The 18284-nt window shown below is 39.5% G+C and overlaps 1 protein-coding gene across 1 annotated transcript in view; it reads left to right on the forward strand.

Moving 5' to 3' along the window:
• The first annotated feature begins 935 nt into the window (after positions 1–935).
• The window catches only part of TMEM170B (transmembrane protein 170B), a 28769-nt gene continuing 11420 nt past the window's right edge, over positions 936–18284 (forward strand). Inside the window, exons 1-2 of the mRNA XM_021696980.1 lie at positions 936–1374; positions 18038–18208. Of these exons, the coding sequence (XP_021552655.1) occupies positions 1056–1374; positions 18038–18208 (490 nt within the window). The 5' untranslated portion in view covers positions 936–1055. The remainder of the gene's footprint in view (positions 1375–18037; positions 18209–18284) is intronic.

Genomic DNA, 18284 nt, shown 5'->3' on the forward strand with positions numbered 1-18284 from the left:
GCAGAATTAGTTTTCTACCTATAAAATAAAATGAATTAGAAAAATATTAAAGCTTCTTTTAAGTCTGATAATGTATAATCTTAAATTAATTAAGATCTAATACTTCTAAACTGTAGGAACAAGATAAACGCTACATTATGAGTTTTGGCTCAATTCCTATTAATGAGGCAAAAATTTCCCTATCCCATGTTGTGATATCAAACAGATACACATACATACATACAACAGACAATTACATACATATAAAATTATTTTTAAAAAATACTGTAATGCCACAGTATCCATCACACGTGCTTCAGCACCCCCGGCTCCCCACAAGGTGGGTCAGGGCTGCCCCTCACGCTCGTGCTACAGCATCTCCGCCCCCGGCTCCGCCCGGGGCCAGACTCCAGCTCTCACCCGGCGCGCGCCCGGGGTCTGGGGGCGGGGAGGGAGTGGAGGTGGCTCCGTTGGAGCACCCAATCAGCAGCGGGGCCGGGCGGTGGCGCTAGTGACGTAGGCCGCGTTTCCCTCCGCCCCACTGCGGGCCGACGCTCGGCGCCGTCAGCCACGCGAGCTCGCCCGCACGGGGAGGGGAAGGAGGAGGGCTTTGGGGGCCGGCAGGCTGTCGGAGGGCGGCGGGTCGCGGGGAGGGGGAGAGTGAGCATGCGCAGCGGCTCCGGGGATGGAGGGGGAAGGTGGGGACCCATGCGCGCGCGCACTAGCGGCCCTCCGGCGGCCGCGGGTGGAGGGGGCGGTTCCTCGAGTGTCGGCGGCCGGAGGGTGGGCAGGCTCGCGGCAGGTGCCGCTGCGGCCGGTGCCGCAGCCTCCTCCGGGTCCCGGGTTTCCTCGTCCTCCGGCGGTGATGAGCTGGGCCCCGTCGGGGGCTGCAGCTGCGGTCTGCCCATCACCCCGGGCCTCCCTGCGTGACCTCGGCCTCCTCGCGTGCCCGGCCCCCGCGGTGCGGGGCTGCCCCTGAGAGGGAGCAGCAGCGGCCTCCTCCGCCCCGAGTCCTCACTCGGGGGCCGCGCAGGGAGAGCGCCCGGCCCCCACCCCTCCCCCGTCCGCCGTCCTCAATGTCTCCCCGGCGGGGAGGGGGCTGCCTGGGAGACGCGCTGAGCTGCCCCCCCCGGAGGCCCGTCGGCGGCAGCAGCAGCGCCCGGCCCGGCGCCCCGCAGCCTTCCCCGGCGGCGGCGGCGGCCTGGAGGAGCCGCGCACCCGCCGCCGCCCCCGGAGCCTCGCAGCCGCCGCCGCCACCCGGCGCCCGGGGAGAGGGCGGCGGGCGCCCCCCGGGGAAGATGAAGGCGGAAGGGGGCGACCACTCCATGATCAACCTGTCGGTGCAGCAGGTCCTGAGCCTTTGGGCCCACGGGACGGTGCTGAGGAACCTCACGGGTAATTGATGCGCCCGGGGTGGGGACGGGGATGCGGTGCCGCCCCCTGCCTCCTTTCTCCCTCCTGAGGAGGGGCCGCGCTCCTGCCGCCCCATCCCCGTGCGCGCCCCGCTGGCCGGCTGGCGGTCCCAGGTCCTGGCCAGGAAGGTGTTAACTGGGTGCATTCCGCGCGGGTCCCCGGGGCGCGGAGGCCCGACCCACACTCCCCAGGCGCTCCGAGGGTCCTGATCGCGGGCGGAGAATCCACGACCCCCGCATCTTGCCCGGCGCGGGGAGGGCTCCCGACGGCGGTGCCTTGTGTAGTACGCGCGGAATAGCGTTAGTGCTGAGACTCGGGCACAGTTAGCGTTGGTTTACACCGGCCCCCGCCCGCCCCAAGCGCACACACACACACACACCCTGCTTCTTGCTGCTTAAATCCTTTTCTTTCTCGCAAATCTTAAACCGAATGCGGGACTTAAATTCTCTGTTTACAATGATTAGTTTGCTTCACCTGGTAAATTGTTGTTCCTCTAGATGACTAATGAAGTAGGTTATAGTGGGTCGGGGGCTTGGGCCAAGATCTAGTGCATTCTAAGCATTTCAGCTTTAACCATATATTTTCTCCGTCTTATTTCCTTTTGTCTGTCTGTCTCTCCCTCTAGCCTCAAGCTGCCGCTTCTGTGACATTTGATTTTTTTTTTTTTTTTTGCATTTCCCTTCATTCGTCAAGGCTGTCAAGAGGGAATTGGACTTAACTACATTATAATAATTAACCTCAATTTTAGTTGTAAAAGTGAGCAGTAATACTGATTTTTTATCGAATTTGTAGGTTTGGTTTGTGAAGGAAGTTATATGTTAATGTGGAAATTCTTATACTTTGACTTCTGAAATTAAAAAATACTCTCTAAAGATTAGTGGTTAGAAGAAAGAGATTCAGTTGCAATTTGGTGACTCCTCAGTCTCTGCTTCTCAGGGAAAAAACTTAAAAACATATTCAGGATTTAATTCTTGCAAACGTATAAAGCTAATTTTGGTAGGAACATTTAAAATACGTTATGTCAAACTGGTTAAGTGTGAAGAGTATTTTACAAATATAACTTGTCCTGACAGATTACATACACATGTGTATTACATATATGATAAATCTATAATATCATTTATAATATAGTAATATATGTATTTATTATAAAATCTGGATATGGAGTTCAGATATCTGTAGAGAAATTTTATGGAATTTTTTTTTTTTTAAGATTTTTTATTTGACAGAGAGACACAGCGAGAGAGGGAACACAAGCAGGGGGAGGGGGAGAGGGAGAAGCAGGCTTCCGGCAGAGCAGGGAACCCAGTGTGGGGCTTGATCCCAGGACTCAGGGATCATGACCTGAGCCGAAGGCCGACACTTAACCACTGAGCCACCCAGGTGCCCCAATTTTATGGAATTTTCTACCACAGAATGACTTTAAAGACACTGATTTTCTTGAATGTGGCAACTATAAAATTAACATAGATTCTGGATTGATTTGTGGTGTCCTCACTTTTAATCTGTGGTTATTTAACTTGGAGCAAACTGACCTTACATGATGGTTGAGGGTCAGGGACATGTTTTTATTTCTAAAAAAAATACATTGACATGAAGACCATTTCATGATTCAATTGAATTTGGAGATAGCCTACGTTATTTTACTTCTAGCTTTGCTTGTATTATCCACTATTCATATTTCAAATGTTTTATCAATAGTGTTTATAGGAGTGAAGTGAAAAGTAAGAACTTAATATATATATATTTGTATTTGTTAAGGACTGGCTTAGCTCATCATTTACTTAGAGAAAATTAGTTTGGGGAGCCATAAAGTAGTGTAAATGTAACTTACCACTTGGCTAGATTTAACAATATTTCTAAAATATTTACTTTAGGATTCTGATCATTATAGTGGCTTCCAGTTCTGTGAGTTAACCAGTAGGTTGATAATAGGGGTTTCAACCCAGGGTTAGCTCTCATTATCTCTTAATATAATCTTAATAATCTTCAGTTCATCAGACTTTGCCATTTTGTAAAGGATATGCTGAACATCCAAAGCTAGTTCCTCAGGTGGGACTGAGGAACATGGGGACCGCTTCTAGGAAATAATGAGCCTGAATATGCAAAATTCTGTTTGTCAGGGTAGAAAAGGAGGAAGATGTAGGTTAGAAATATACTTCACCAGCAGGGGAGTGTACCACATGTTAGGAACCACCTCACTTCTAAAAAAGTGGGTTCTGGAAGTGGTAACATTTGATGTGATGTGGTTCATTGTGGCCTTCTCTGCTGGTGACCTTAGTGATCCCATATGTAGCTTGGCCGTTAGTCAAGAGATGCTCGCCACAGTGCCATTTAGAATTTGGTCCATTCAAAACAAACACACCCCTCCTAAAACAAGACTACCGCCACTTACTTCGTGAGTGCCTGCTATGTTCAGGCACTTTGCATATATTATTTCTAATCTTAAGAATAACTTTCCAAAGTAGAATTGCAGAGAAGAGAGGCAAAGTCAGTTGCCCCAAATCCTATCGCTAGTAAATGGCCGAGCGAGGCTTTCAACCCATCTTTGCCCTCAAAATACCCTTTCCGCTTTGCCACCTGCTTCTTCTTTTCCTCTTTCTTTAGGCAGGAGTTATTTACCTCACCCTGCTACTTCTGCTCCATATACATTCTTTTATTATTATATTGTTCAATGACATTATAATTTTTGTCTCTTCTAGACTGAGCTTTTGGAGGGTGGGTCATTGTCAAAATCATGGAATTCTGGAATTTTAGCATTATTCTATCTGGCACATATAAATACTCAATACGTGTTTATTGAATTGCATTTCTGAAATAATACTTAACAGTCGCATTAGTTAAACATTCTAGTTGCATTAGGTTCCAGGTACCTCTGTTGGAGTGAATATGCTGTTACCTAGGGAATGAGTTGTTCAAGCAACTTTTATGGATAGATGTCATACCTTTGAACTACACAAATGTTTATTAAATGCACTTTTCTGTGTTAGTTACCGTGCCTTCATGTATTTAATCTTTTCAATAATCTTAAGGGAGATTATTGTTTATGGATTCAGACATTGAAGCTAAGAGTAACTTGCTCAGCTCTCATAGCTAATAAGTGAAAAATTATTACCTTTTTCCAGATTATGATAACACATTAACTCAGAAGACATGTTTGTCATCATGATAAGCTTAGAAATGAAACAGGTACAAAGGAGCATAGTGTAGAACCAAACTAATTTGGATTTAAGAAATGACTGTGAGAAGGATTTGCAGAAATCTGGTTAATAGGACCTGTGGTTAATTAAAGAAGAGGAGAAGGTATTCTCATCTCTGTTTTTTCTTTACACTAACGTAAATAACAGGTGTTATTTATTCTTCTCTTTGTATTTTATCCCAAACAAAGGTGAATCAGGGAAGTTTTTATATTGACTTTTTTTCCCCTTAGACACTGACCTTTAGGAAACAACCTTGTGTATGTATTACTTTGATAGAAATACATTTTCAAAAAAGTAAAAATAAGAACTAGAAATTAGGACAGGGTTTAGAACTAGAAGTTATATAGTTTGACTACTTCATTTTAGAAATATTGATGTATCACATCATTGAAGTAACATGGCTGGGATCAGTTACTCAGTGACAGAGGCAGGCCTAGAGATGATGTTGACTGACGCTTAGTTCTGTGCCTTTCATTTTATTACACATAGATTCTTAACTCAGGCATGTCTGGTGATAAATCTTAAGATACTTAAGAATAGCCTAGCATTATTTGTCCCAAGGAGCCTAAGAACGTGTGAGTGGAACTAATTTTTGCCCAGCAAACAAAAGATACTGGAAAATGTAAGATATTATTGAATAATAATTCTTTCCCAAAATTTTAATTTGCCATTGCCTGTGTAAAAGTTAGTGATCCATATTTATTATATATGTAGTTTTAGAAATCTACCAAGTTTGGTCTGCTATTTATTTTTTCTCCCTCCTGAAGACACTAGTGTAGGGATTCCATATAGAACAGATTAGTACCTGGAGATTGTCTCTCTTCGGTTAACCACCATTGCTAAAGTTCTCCTCTGTATCCATTACTGCCCAAAGTGTGTAATTGACAGGATTCCAAAATTACTAACGGTGTATAGGTTATACGCTTCTTCAGCTTACTAAAGTAGAGATAAATGCCTTCCTTTCTTTATGAAATAATTTTTCTTTCTCTCCATATGTTCTAAATCCCCCTCCCTCTGTCTCAAGTTACAGTCAGTATGCATGTACTCTTTCAGTTTTATGGGTAATTTGACTTAAAAAAAATAATCTACAGTGAAATATATTCCTTTGCTTTACTTTTATTTTCTTCAACTACTTTGGCTCCCAATTTTGTGTTCTGACCCAAATTTGGTTGCAAAGAATTTAGAGAAGAATTTTTTTACTTAGAAAAACGCAGGATCCCTAAACCTGTGGGTAAACACCAGAGTGAGGTGGTACTCGGGAAGGGGTAATTTGTCCCTGGGAAAAAAAGGCACAGGATGGCCTCAGGCTCATCTCCTTTCTCAGTGTCAGTCGCAAATGTGGGGCAGGTGCCTCTCTTGACTGTTGGTACAGACATTGAGAAGCTGGGAATTCAAATGTGAATGAAGGTCAGATATCTTTGTGTGTGTATAAAATATATATGTGCTTATTTTTATGTTATACACACACACTATTATAGTTCCTTTTTAGACTTTATAGTTGCTAAGCTACTTTAGTGTTAACATTGATTGTCAGCAAAAAAAAAAAAAAAAAGAAAAAGAAAAAAGGTGAGGGGAAGTTTGCATCCACTGTACATAGTTGGAATTGTCCACACTCACACTGGGATAGCCAGCACCTTCCTTCAGTATGCTCCCAAGAAAGTGTGCAGCTTTCTGGGGTACCCAGCTTCCCAGTGGGTTAAGTTCTTCTTTCTAACCTTTCTAAACATCCTCTATTATAGGAGGTTTTTCTGAAATAGAGGTGAAAAATTCCTTACTCTTTTGTGGTACAGAGCCAATTAACTAGTGCTGGTATGATTTGTACTCTATAGGCTTTCACTTTATGGAAGTTTTGCCTGTATATCTTACTGAGAATGAAGCTACGGTAGTTTTTCAAAAACCAGAATTGTCATCTACAGGTTTTTATTAATCCCCAACTCATTATCTTTGAATCATGCATCCATATGATTCATCCATATCCTCTGGCAATAGCAAGTCTGAGGTCTAGCTGACATTTCTTAAACCTAAAGCAATTTCTGGGTAAGTCTTAGGACTGTGTAAGCTGTAATTTTGATGCTTTAATAGACTCTTAATATAAACTTACCTTTGTTTCTTTTGGTGATTGAAAGGAAGGACCAGAAAAGTAAGGTAATTCACGAAGAGGAGTTAAAATAACTAGAGGTATTTGTCTTGTAGAAAGGAAGCCTAAACAGAAGAGGAAGGGTGAGTCAGGGATGGGGAGGAGCACTGAAAACGGGGAAGGGAATTGGGATTAAGAATAGTTAGATGTAAACTGCAGAACTTCTGGAGAAGACAGAGGCAGTAATCTTTTTGACATTGGCCATAGCAGCATTTTTCTACATCTGTCTCCTTGGGCAGGGGAAACAAAAGCAAAATTAAACTGTTGGGACTACAGCAAAATAAAAAGCTTCTGTGCAGGGAAGGAAACCCATTAACAAAACGCAAAGGCAACCTATTGAGTGGGAGAAGATATTTGCAAATGATATATCTGATAAGGGATTAATATCCAAAATATCTAAGGAATATAAATAACACACACACACACAAAGAATAATCCAATTGAAAAATGGGCAGAGGACCTAAATAGACATTTTCCCAAGGAACACCTATGGATGGCCAACAGACACATGAAAAGATACTCAACATCACTCATCATCAGGGAAATGTAAATCAAGACTACAATGACATATCACCTATATCTGTCAGACTGGCTAGAATCAAAACGACAAGAAATAACAAGTGTTGGTGAGGATGTGAATAAAAAGGAGCCCCATGCACTGTTGGTAGTGATGCAAACTGATGCGGCCACTGTAGAAAACAGTATGAAGGTTCCTCAAAAAATAAAAATAGAAATACCATATGATCTAATGATTCTACTGCTGAGTATTTACGCAAAGGAAATGAAAACAATTGCAAAAGATACATGCAGCCCTATTGTTATTGCAGCATTATTTACAATAGCCAGGATGTGGAAGCTACCCAAGTGTCCATTGATTGATGAATGAATAGAGAAGATGTGTTATATATGTACAATGTAATATTAGCCATAAAAAAAAGGATGAGTTCTTGCCACTTGTGACAACACGGATGGACCTAGAGGATATTATACTGAGTGAAATAAGTCAGACAAATAAGTCACAGAAAGACAGATACCATATGAGAATGCTTAGATGTGAATCTAAAACCAAAACAAACCAACAAATAAAAATCAGAAACAGACCCATAAATACAGAGAACAATCTGATGGTTGTCAGAGGGGAGGGAGATGGAGGCATGGGCAAAATAGGTAAAGGGGATTGAGAAATACAGACCTCTGGTTATCGAATGAGTAAGTTAGCCAGATAAAAGGTATAGAATAGGGAATATAGCCAATGGTATTGTAATAGCGTATGGAGACAGATGGTAGCTACACTTGTGAGCATAGTGCAGTGTATAGACTTGTCCAATCACTGTGTTGTGTACCTGAAACTAACGTAACAGTATGTGTCAACTATAATTAAAAAAAAAAAAGTCAGATGTAAGAAGAGAGCCCCGAGAGTATAGCATGTTGAATTTACCATAGTATCAGATGAAAAATTTAAATAAATACCCAAATTCTAAAATAGTTATGTTCATTAATATTTACTACATGCCAGATACTGTGCAAAGTATTTGGCATGCATCTCTTTTCCTATAATAGAAGTGGCCAAGTAACTTACTGCTTTATTGAATGTATGTGATTATATCAGGTATGATAGGCTAATTGTGCTTTTAGTGGCTAAGTATTTTAGCAATAAAAGTTAATCATAGAATAAACGATGGCAGTGGAAACATTTGAAAAACGTCTGATTAGACTATCAAATTCCAGTAACCTTAGCTAAGTAGATTAAACTTGGGGGAAAAAAAAGATTTTTCACCAAACTTCATACAAGTAGGAAGGACCAAACTTTTACCTGGGTCCAGTTGCATGTGTCCTTATAAATCTTGGCATATAATCTAGGAGGACTTTTTGTAAGAGTGAAGTGATACAATAGGAGCTTTTGAAAAGCAGGGGTTACCTGTATACTACTCTCGAATATCAATGTCTAGTTAAGATGTTTTTGTCAGTGTTGTGGAACTGGATTTTCATGATAAAATTCCTCCCCTCTCCCATTCCCTACGGTGAATTACTTTAGTCCAACATAGTTTCTGAACTTTGCTGCATATCAGTATCACCTGGGTTGGGTTAAAAGTACAGATCCAGGGTCCCAGTCCGTATTTATGGAATTAGGATTTTTGAGAACAGGGTCTAAGAAACTACATTTTTAGCTAGTTTTTCTGGGTGATTTTGTTATTGAGAGCTCAAGGATTGGGAACACCCGATTTTTAAAAATTGTTTTTTGTGATCAATTTGTAGCTATATTGTGATATATATAAAGCAAATTAATATAGAGAATTTGGTATAACTAAAGACTTATTACATTTTCAATATAAACAACTCATTTCCTGGAGGATGCTCAAACCCAGTTTTTAAAAAGTGACTATCTTTTAATATTAATTATTAATATTATTTTAATATTTTTAATATTTTAGTATTGTCTTTATATGAACTATTAGCTATAGAGAATAATTCCTATTAAATGATCGTATTTTAAAAATTCAGTATGGATTAGCTATATTAGATCTGAAGAATTTGGGAAAATTTGACATTAACAGTATTTATGTAAACACTTAGATAATGTGCAGTTATTGGAATTTTCCCTTCCAGAATAATTTGGGTTCTGTCAGATTTTTGTATGCAAATAAAGAGTCTAAAAAAGCAATAGGATCCTTAAATTTATGGGTCAGGAAACTGAGTTTTATCCTTGACTACGACTAACTGGTTTTTGCACGTTAGACGAGCCACATGTTTCCCACGCTCGGGTTCCTCATGTGGAATATAATCTGATGCTAGCCGTTCTCATGTTGATGTTAAGGGAAAGCTGATTTAGAAATCAGAAAGTTCCGAGAGAAAAGTTTAGTTAACTGTGAGTTAAGAAAAATGCTTACCACTTGCACATAAAAATTAAATGTTTACCCTTTAATCTTTAAAATTAAGAAATTTTCTTTCTTAAGTGGTGCTTCGTCAGACTTAATAGGCTGATTCGTAAGGTGAGGCCTAAGACCTAGAAAGTCTTTGTTCTCTCAACAGCATTTAATAGCTCTTAAAGATTGGGCCTTCTTAAAACTTGGTTTAGGAAACTCTGGATTCAGTATCTGAAATGATGTCTTTGTTTAATTTTGTCTTGTTTATCCGTGTGTGGTGTAACTGCTTCCTCAGGATTACTGAGGTGCAACAGTTCTGACCATGCATGTGTGTTACTTGCTAAACTTTCTTGGTTGTGCTTTTACTTTCTGATCTGTCATTCATTTGGTCCTGTATTTAGATTTAACTTTAGGAATTTGTTACATCCAGAATTTCCTTGTAAGTTATGCTCATTGGTGTAAAAAGTTCATTTTTCAGTGTTCGGTGTCAATATCCCTTGGAAATACTATGTCATGAGATTTTAAAACATTTTATCAATTGCTGACAAGATTTTTTAGATCAGTGACTGATTCAAACAAACATGTTGTTACCGACTTACTTTTTTTTTTTAGTATGACATGTATAATTTAAGACACTTGAGGGCATACAAGTAATAACAATTAAAACCATTGTATAATGCTATGTTATAATTCCATAATAGATTCAGATTTTGACATTTAATTCTTATACTTTTGTAACTGAGTAGTTAATCAGTTATGAGGAAGAACAAGTTGAATGACATCTTTTAGGAAGACAGTACTATGGCTTGAATATAGAACAGTTTTTGAACTATTTTAAATAGCCTTAACCTGATTTCTTTAAAGCAGTGATATTCTGATTGTTTTAAATTAAAAAACTTGCTTTTTTAAAAAATTTTTTTTTAAGGATTTTATTTATTTATTTGACAGAGAGAAAGAGAACAAGTAGGCAGAGAGGCAGGCAGAGGGAGAGGGAGAAGCAGGCTTCCTGCAGAGCAGGGAGCCTGATGCGGGGCTCGATCCCAGGACCCCAGGATCATGACCTGAGCCGAAGGCAGCCGCTTAACCAGCTGAGCCACCCAGGCGCCCCTAAAAAACTTGCTTTTAAAAGAAATTTCTTTTACTAATCAGTGATAAGTACTGTAATTTACGGTTTGAAATTATATAATTAGCTGGCAAAAGGGTAATTTAGTGTAAGTGGGTAATAAGTGTTGCCATAAGCTTTGAGACAGGCAGTGAATTAAGGCAACCCTTGAAAGTATCACCATTAAATTTAAAAACTACTGTTTTTGCTCTCTTTAAGAAGCAGAAGCAGACAGCTATTAAATATTTACAGTAGCTTCAACTTCTATGTTAAATGAGGTTTCAAGTGGACAAACACAGCAACTTATTTTTAAATCTGGTTACTATGGTAAGAATGATTAAAAATAAGAAAAAAATGTCCTTTACATTTACCTTCATTTTAACTTTCTTTTTTGTTCATTTCTTTGTATAGAGTTAAGCTTCCATCTAATATCATGTTCCTTCTGTCTGAAGAGCTTCCTTTAATATGTCTTGTAGGTCCACCAGCAATTAGTTCTCTCAGCTTTTCTTTTTTCTGAAAAAAGTCTTCATTTCACCTTCAGGTTTGAAAGCTGTTTCTCCGGAATATAGACTTCTGGCTTTACAGGTGTTCTCCCCGCCACCGCCCCCTCCCCCAGCATGTTCAGTCTTTAAGAAAACGTCGCTCTATTGTTTTCTGGTCTGATAGGTTCTGATGAGAAGTTTGCTATATTTTTTATCTTTGTTCCTCTATATGTAAAGTGTTTTTCCCCTCTCTCACTACTTTCAGTATTTCCCCTTTATCTTTGATTTTTAGTCGTTTCACTATGATGTATCTAGATATGTGTGTGTGGCTTGTTTTTATTTTATTGTGTTTTGGTTATTTTGGGAAGTCTTTATCTTGTTTGAGATTCTCTGGGAGTCTTAGATTTGTGGTTTGGTATCTTTCATTATTTTTAGAAAATTTTCAGCCACTAACCCTTCAAATATTTTTCTTCTCCATTCTCTTTTTCTTCTCCTCCTGAGACTCCAATTACATGTATGTTAAACCATTTGAAATTGTTCCATAGCTCTTAAATGGATGATTCCTCTTTTCCCTTACCCTCCTCCTTTTGTCCTATTCTTTTTTCTCTCATATTTTAGTTTGAATAATTTCTTTTGGTCCTTCTTTAAGTTTACTGATTCTTTGCTTAACTATGTCAGGTCTATTGGTGAGGCCATTAAAGGAATTTTTTTTAACTCGGATATTATGGTTTTTGTTGTTAACTTTTAAAAAAATTTCTAGCATTTCCATTTGAATTTTACTTGGGATTTCCATTTTTCTGCTGAAATTCCCCATCTGTTCATGTGAGTTTTCCACCTTTTCCATGAGAGCCTTTAACATGTAAATTATAGTAATTTTAAAGTCCCTGTCTGGTTGTTGTAAAGTCTGGGTCATTCCTGAGTTTGGCTCCGTTAATTGCTTTATTTCTTGACAGTGAATTGTTTTTCCTATTTTCTTTACCCTCATTCCATCTCTAATATGTTTATCATTTGGTTAAATCAAATTTATTTTTAAAAATTCATATGTGACAGTGAATCCTCTTGGGACCTTTCTTGACATTGTCCTTCTTGTTCAAGCCTCTGTTCCCCATAACATCAGCTACATACTGTGCTCTGAAGAACCTGAGGTATTAGAATATATGCCATCGAAGTATCATTAACTAAACACTCAAAGTGTCAGCTCTTGCTAATATATAGAAGTACTATGTTAAATTAAAGTACTACAGTAAATATTTTCAGCTATGCAGGCCATATGATCTCTGTCATAACTACTCAGCTTTGCTTTTATAGCATGAAAGTAGCCATAGACAGTCTGGATGAGTATGACTACGTTTCAGTAAAACTTTATGGGCACTGAAATTCAAATTCTGTGTAATTTTGATGTGTCATGAAATATTGTTCTTTTGATTTTCAACCACTTCAAAATGCAGTACCATTCTTAGCTCACAGACTATACAGAAACTGGTGGTGGGCCAGCGACAGCTCATGGACCCTACTTTGCTGACCTCTGATCTAGGGGACTTTTTCAAATTATAAGTGCATCATCTCTCTGAGAGTCTAATAAGCCACCTATGTGAGACGCATCCCCAGACTGAGAAGTCATTGATGTTGGAAACTAAGGGGAGTGATTTCCACACTTTAGATTTGCTGGAATAACACCAAAGCTTGAGATAATCTAATGTGAACACAGATTATTTAAACATACAACGTGGACCATTTCTATAAAGAAGGTAGAAATCATGAACAGCTTCAACATATGGTCTTACTGGCATGGTATTTTCAGCTTGAGGCTTAGACTATATTGAGCACACTTTAAGGGCTCAGTATCTGTTAATTATTTTATTTGAAGGGTGAGATGCTCTCTAGAGGATTAAAAATACATTTAGTGTTTGTCTAATGAGATGGTTTTATTGTTTTTATGACTTTTGGATTTTTTAATAAGTATCTCTTATGTAACTTTAGCCTAGAGTAGTGATTTCTATTTCTATTGCAAATTGTAGTTATTTGGTAGAGTTGACAAAAATGTTGTTGTTTAGGTCCCACCTCCAGAGATTGCTTTAGTTTAGGGTAATTCTTGTGAACAGCCTGGGTTGAGAACTTTTGTTTAGGGTAATTCTTGTGAGCAGTCTGGGTTGAGAACCTTTGGCCTAGTAGAGCATCTTCTTTGATGAATTTTAGAATGAAAAACTACTTTTTAAAAACAGTATGTTTGCAGCAAAATTTAAAAAATACATATTTCAGGCAGGTGCTGAAAAATAAAAACCAAAGAATGTATAAAATAATATCACCCATCTCTTATCTTTAAAAGATAGCCATTGACAAGTTTTCTGTTTGTGCATTTTTCTGTACATAAACATATTTTTAAGCAAATAGGATCGTACAGTATGTACCATTCTTTGACTTGTTTTTACTCATTTAATACATTTTAGACAACTAGAGAAAAACATTTCTCATAAATAATTTTGTCCAAGGATGAAAAACAAAAGCACAGAAGATAATTTTTGAGCAACTTGGCAACGGGAGCTGATGAGAGGTACAGATTGGGAGCAAGGCTATTTCTAGTATTGTTTGGAGGCCGGGACACATCACAGTTCTCTGGTGCAACAATCCAGGCAAAATTTGTTTAGGATGAAGATTATGGACAGCTTTGAATAGGGAAAAATAACCAGACATTATGAGATGTGCCCAGGAAGAAGGAATATTTCCTTCCAGTGAATTAAGGCGAGTGTGTGGATGGCAGGCTTCAGAGTTTTCTGTTTCGTGCACTGTATTTTTAAAATTTTGTTTTGCATCTTGTTTAGCACTAGCAAAGTCTCTCTCTGGCCTATCTTCCTTTCACTGTTGCTCAATTGCTGGAAGCTTGGATTAGGTGGGCTATGGGTGGACAGGGACCCCTGAGCCTGTGGATGTCCACATTAGCTGTATGGCCTGGACAGTTGAAGAAAAGGTGGTATTCCACGCCTGTCCTCTTAGCACCTGTCCTTCCTCTAGGGCTCTTGGACATCTGTTCCTGCTCTGCTCTTAGGATCCTGTAGTTCTCTTCACCTGAACTAACCTGGTAGGTTTCCTGTGTTTGCCAGTGGTGAGCAGGGCCTGAGACTGACTTTCTTAAGCAGAGTAGATCAAGATCTTCAGAGGCCCCGTCCACGGACCAGGTTGTGTGCATCCATTAGGTAATTCACAATCATAGTGATAACATGAAACCTAAGTTAGCTATAGATATTCTTAGCAGAGTTCAGTTATTTCTAAGATAAATAATATGATTTTAAAAAAGAAGAAATATGAAAATAAATTTGAATTTAGGCAGTTTGTGCTCAGTCTGCTTAAGGGATAACTCTGGCCTGGTCACTAGAGGACTATTTGAGGTTCTATTTTAGTTGTATAATTCTTTGATATCTTGGGGCTTTATAAAACATTAAACTTAAAATTTACGTTTCCAAATGCTCAAGCAGAGTTTTTGTTGAGGCCAATAACTATGTATTCACTAAGCAAACACCATTACTTATAATGTCAAATAATCCCTCACTGATAGTCTTAAATATAGTCAAGAATTTTTTCACTCTATTTGTATTTCAAGGACAACAAAGAAAAGTGCTTTCTGGGATAGATTGGTAAGCTATCAGAAGTGGGCTTGGGCTACGAGGCAGATGATTGACCTCTTTCTTAAGAGTATGTGCCTCTTGCTGTGGAGCCTTTCTGGTCTCAGAGATCCCTTGATGAAAATGCCTCCATAGGATTATTCCCTTATATTCCCACCTTGAAAAATTACATCTTTTAAAATAGAAATATCTTCTGAGCCACTTAAGCTTTTTTGTCCTTAATGCATTTATTATAAATTGAAGCTATTTGTTTGGGAGTGACAGCATGAAAACATTTTGCTGAAACCTAGAAGAGAAAAACCTTAAAAGGCAAGCTTTGTCTACTTTTCCTTAATGACCAGCATCTGTCTCTTATGCCATTGAGAAGCATGCATGGTCCTTCAGCACACATTGGAAAATATACCCGATGTCCCTGCCTTCAAATGATTTCACATTAACTGAGTCCAGTCTAAGTGTTAATTCTTAAGAATTTGGCAGGCTGAAAATGATTTTATTTTTTAAATCTGTTTTCTGTGTATCCTCCCTTTTTTTAAAAAAAATAAACTTTTTACTTTGAGATGATTGTAGATTCAGATGCGTTTGTAAGAAATAATGTGGAGAGAACCCATGTACCCTTTACCCAGTTTACCTAATGAGGACATCTTGGAAAACCACAGTGTAATATCAAAACCATGATATTGACATTGATCCACCAGCCTTATTCAGATTTCACCAGTATTACTTGTATATGTGTACTAATTTATGTGTGTTTGTATTTATTTCTGTACAGTGTTGTCACTTATATAAGTATCCACCACTATAGTCAAACTACAGAATAGTTCCATTGCCCCAAAGACCCCTAGTATTTACCTTCTATCCACACCTTCCTTCCTTCATGAGTTTTTTTTTAAAGAGTTTATTTATTTATTTTTTTGAGAGAGGGTTGGTGGGGGAAGCAGAGGGAGAAGGACAAGGAGACTCCCTGCTGAACGTGGAACCAGAAATGACCTGAGTGGAAATCAAGAGTCGGGCGCCTAACCGACTGAGCCACCCAGGCACCCCACTTCACAAGATTTTTGTTTGTTTCTCATTTATGGTCATGACTTAATTATCTTTGAAATTTATACCCATACTTTAAAAAGTTTATTTTTTTAGTGTGGTTAAAAAAACACAATTTTCCATCATAACTATTTTAAGGGTATATATAGTTCAGTAGTGTTAAGTACCTTCACACTGTTGTATAACAGATCTCCACATCTTTTTAGTCTTGAGGAACTGCAGCTCTGTACCCATTTCCCTCTCCCCCAAGCCCCTGGCAACCATCATTCTGTGTTCTCTCTGTGAATTGGACTGCTTTAGATATACCTCATGTGAATGGAATCATACAGTATTTATCATTTTGTGACTGGCTTACTTTACTCAGTATAAAGTCCTCATGGTTCAGCCCTGTCATGGCATGTCCCAGGGTTTCCTCCCTTTTTTTTTTTTTTTAAGGTTTTATTTATTTATTTGACAGAGAGAGACACAGCGAGAGAGGGAACACAAGCAGGGGGAGTGGGAGAGGGAGAAGCAGGCTTCCGGCAGAGCAGGGAGCCCAATGCGGGGCTCGATCCCAGGACCCTGGGATCATGACCTGAGCCGAAGGCAGACGCTTAATGACTGAGCCACCCAGGCACCCCGGTTTCTTTCCTTTTTTAAGCTGAATAATATTCCATTGTGTGTGCCGTCCGCAGTTTGCTCATTCATTCATTCGTTGGGGGACACTCGAGCTGCTTCCCTTTCTTGGCTGTTGTGAATAATACTGCTAAGAGCATGGGTGTGCAGATAGCTCTTCGTGATCCTGCTTTTAATTCTTTTGGCTATATATGCAGAAGTGGAATTGCTGGATCGTATGGTAGTTCTTTTTCAAAGTTTTTGAGGAACCACTGTACTCCATAGCAGCTACGCCATTTTACATTCCCATCAACAGTGTAATATCTGTAATGATGTTAGGATAGATATGTTTTTATTCATCCATTTTTGTTCTCTTTATTTCATGACTGTTTTATTGACCTTTCTTTTCCACTTGATAGAGAGTGAATACTAGCACCGATGGCAGATACTTTGCATTACAGAATGTTTGCATACCAAGGATGATCCTCAAGGTGACATCTCCACATTTGGAGTCCACTCTTTCAGCTATAAGTAACAGAAGACTTCCCTGAGCTAGTTTACATAAAAAGGAATTTTATTAAAAGGAAACTGGGATGTTACATTGAAACTAAGGGTAGTAATGTGGCAGGCCTTAGAAATCACTGGAATGAGGGATTTGGTTGTCTCTTGTCTTTGATGGATACATTTTTCTTTCATCCTGTTCTGTGGCTCTCATCACGTGATGCAGAAATGGCTCTTCACAAATCCTTCAGCCACCCAAAGACTGTGGTGCTCCCTGGGGCCCAATCCAGAATTCCCAGGGGAAGGGAATGATCGGCCCAGCGGGGATCAGTTGCCTCCCCTGATGGACCTCACCACAGGCCTGGGCAGGGAGGTGGAGTCAATGCAAAGACCTGGCAAAGCCTACAGGAGCTGTACGGGCTGACTGGGAGGGCGCAGGTGGCCAGAAAGAAAGGGAATGAGTGCTAGAGAGACAATGGAAGGTGCGCTCATCCACTGTAACCTAAACCAAAATGAACAGTAATTGAGGACACTTTGAAGAAAGAACAATGGAGCTTGGAAAGGTCTGGGTAAGGACTATTAAAATGACCTGAGAAAAAGAATTAAAAAAAAAAATTCTGAGTGATGCTTTAGTATATAAAGTTGAGAGCCAAGAGGGGAATTGCCTGAAATTCCTAAAATCATAAAAGATAAAATTGTTGATTTCTGGAACAACTTGAATTAAGGAGTAGATTTCAAAAATGTCTTCACACTGTTATTTAGTGTAGAAAATCATATCTCAAACAACTTTATTCCAAGAGATTTGCAAGTTAATTAGGGATTCGTTAGACACGTTGATGGATTATAGCTATATGATGGAGACATTTAGAGCCAATCAGAGGGTATCCTTAATATTCTGAAGTTCTGGAACTCTTTCCCCATCGAGCATCAGTGATGATGATCATCGTTAACTTTCATTTAGTGTTGCTATGTATGAGGCACTGTGCTGGGCATTTTTATATCCTTTATCTCATTTACCCTTCCTCCAAATCCTGGGGGCTCCCTATTTGTTAAACCGAATTTTCTAGGATGTTTTCAACAGAATTATTAACCCTCTGCTTTTCCTTTCAGAGATGTGGTACTGGATCTTTCTGTGGGCTCTCTTCTCCTCTCTGTTTGTCCATGGTGCTGCGGGCGTGTTGATGTTTGTGATGCTGCAGAGACATAGGCAGGGGAGAGTAATCTCGCTCGTTGCAGTCAGCATCGGATTTCTGGCTTCTGTAACTGGAGCAATGATTACTAGTAAGTTGCTTTTGTTTTGTTTAAGGACCTGATTGTATATGCACTTTATTCTTATGATGACTGTGACACCAGGGTT

Source organism: Neomonachus schauinslandi, chromosome 8 (assembly GCF_002201575.2).
Source record: "Neomonachus schauinslandi chromosome 8, ASM220157v2, whole genome shotgun sequence".
Classification (NCBI taxonomy): domain Eukaryota; kingdom Metazoa; phylum Chordata; class Mammalia; order Carnivora; family Phocidae; genus Neomonachus; species Neomonachus schauinslandi.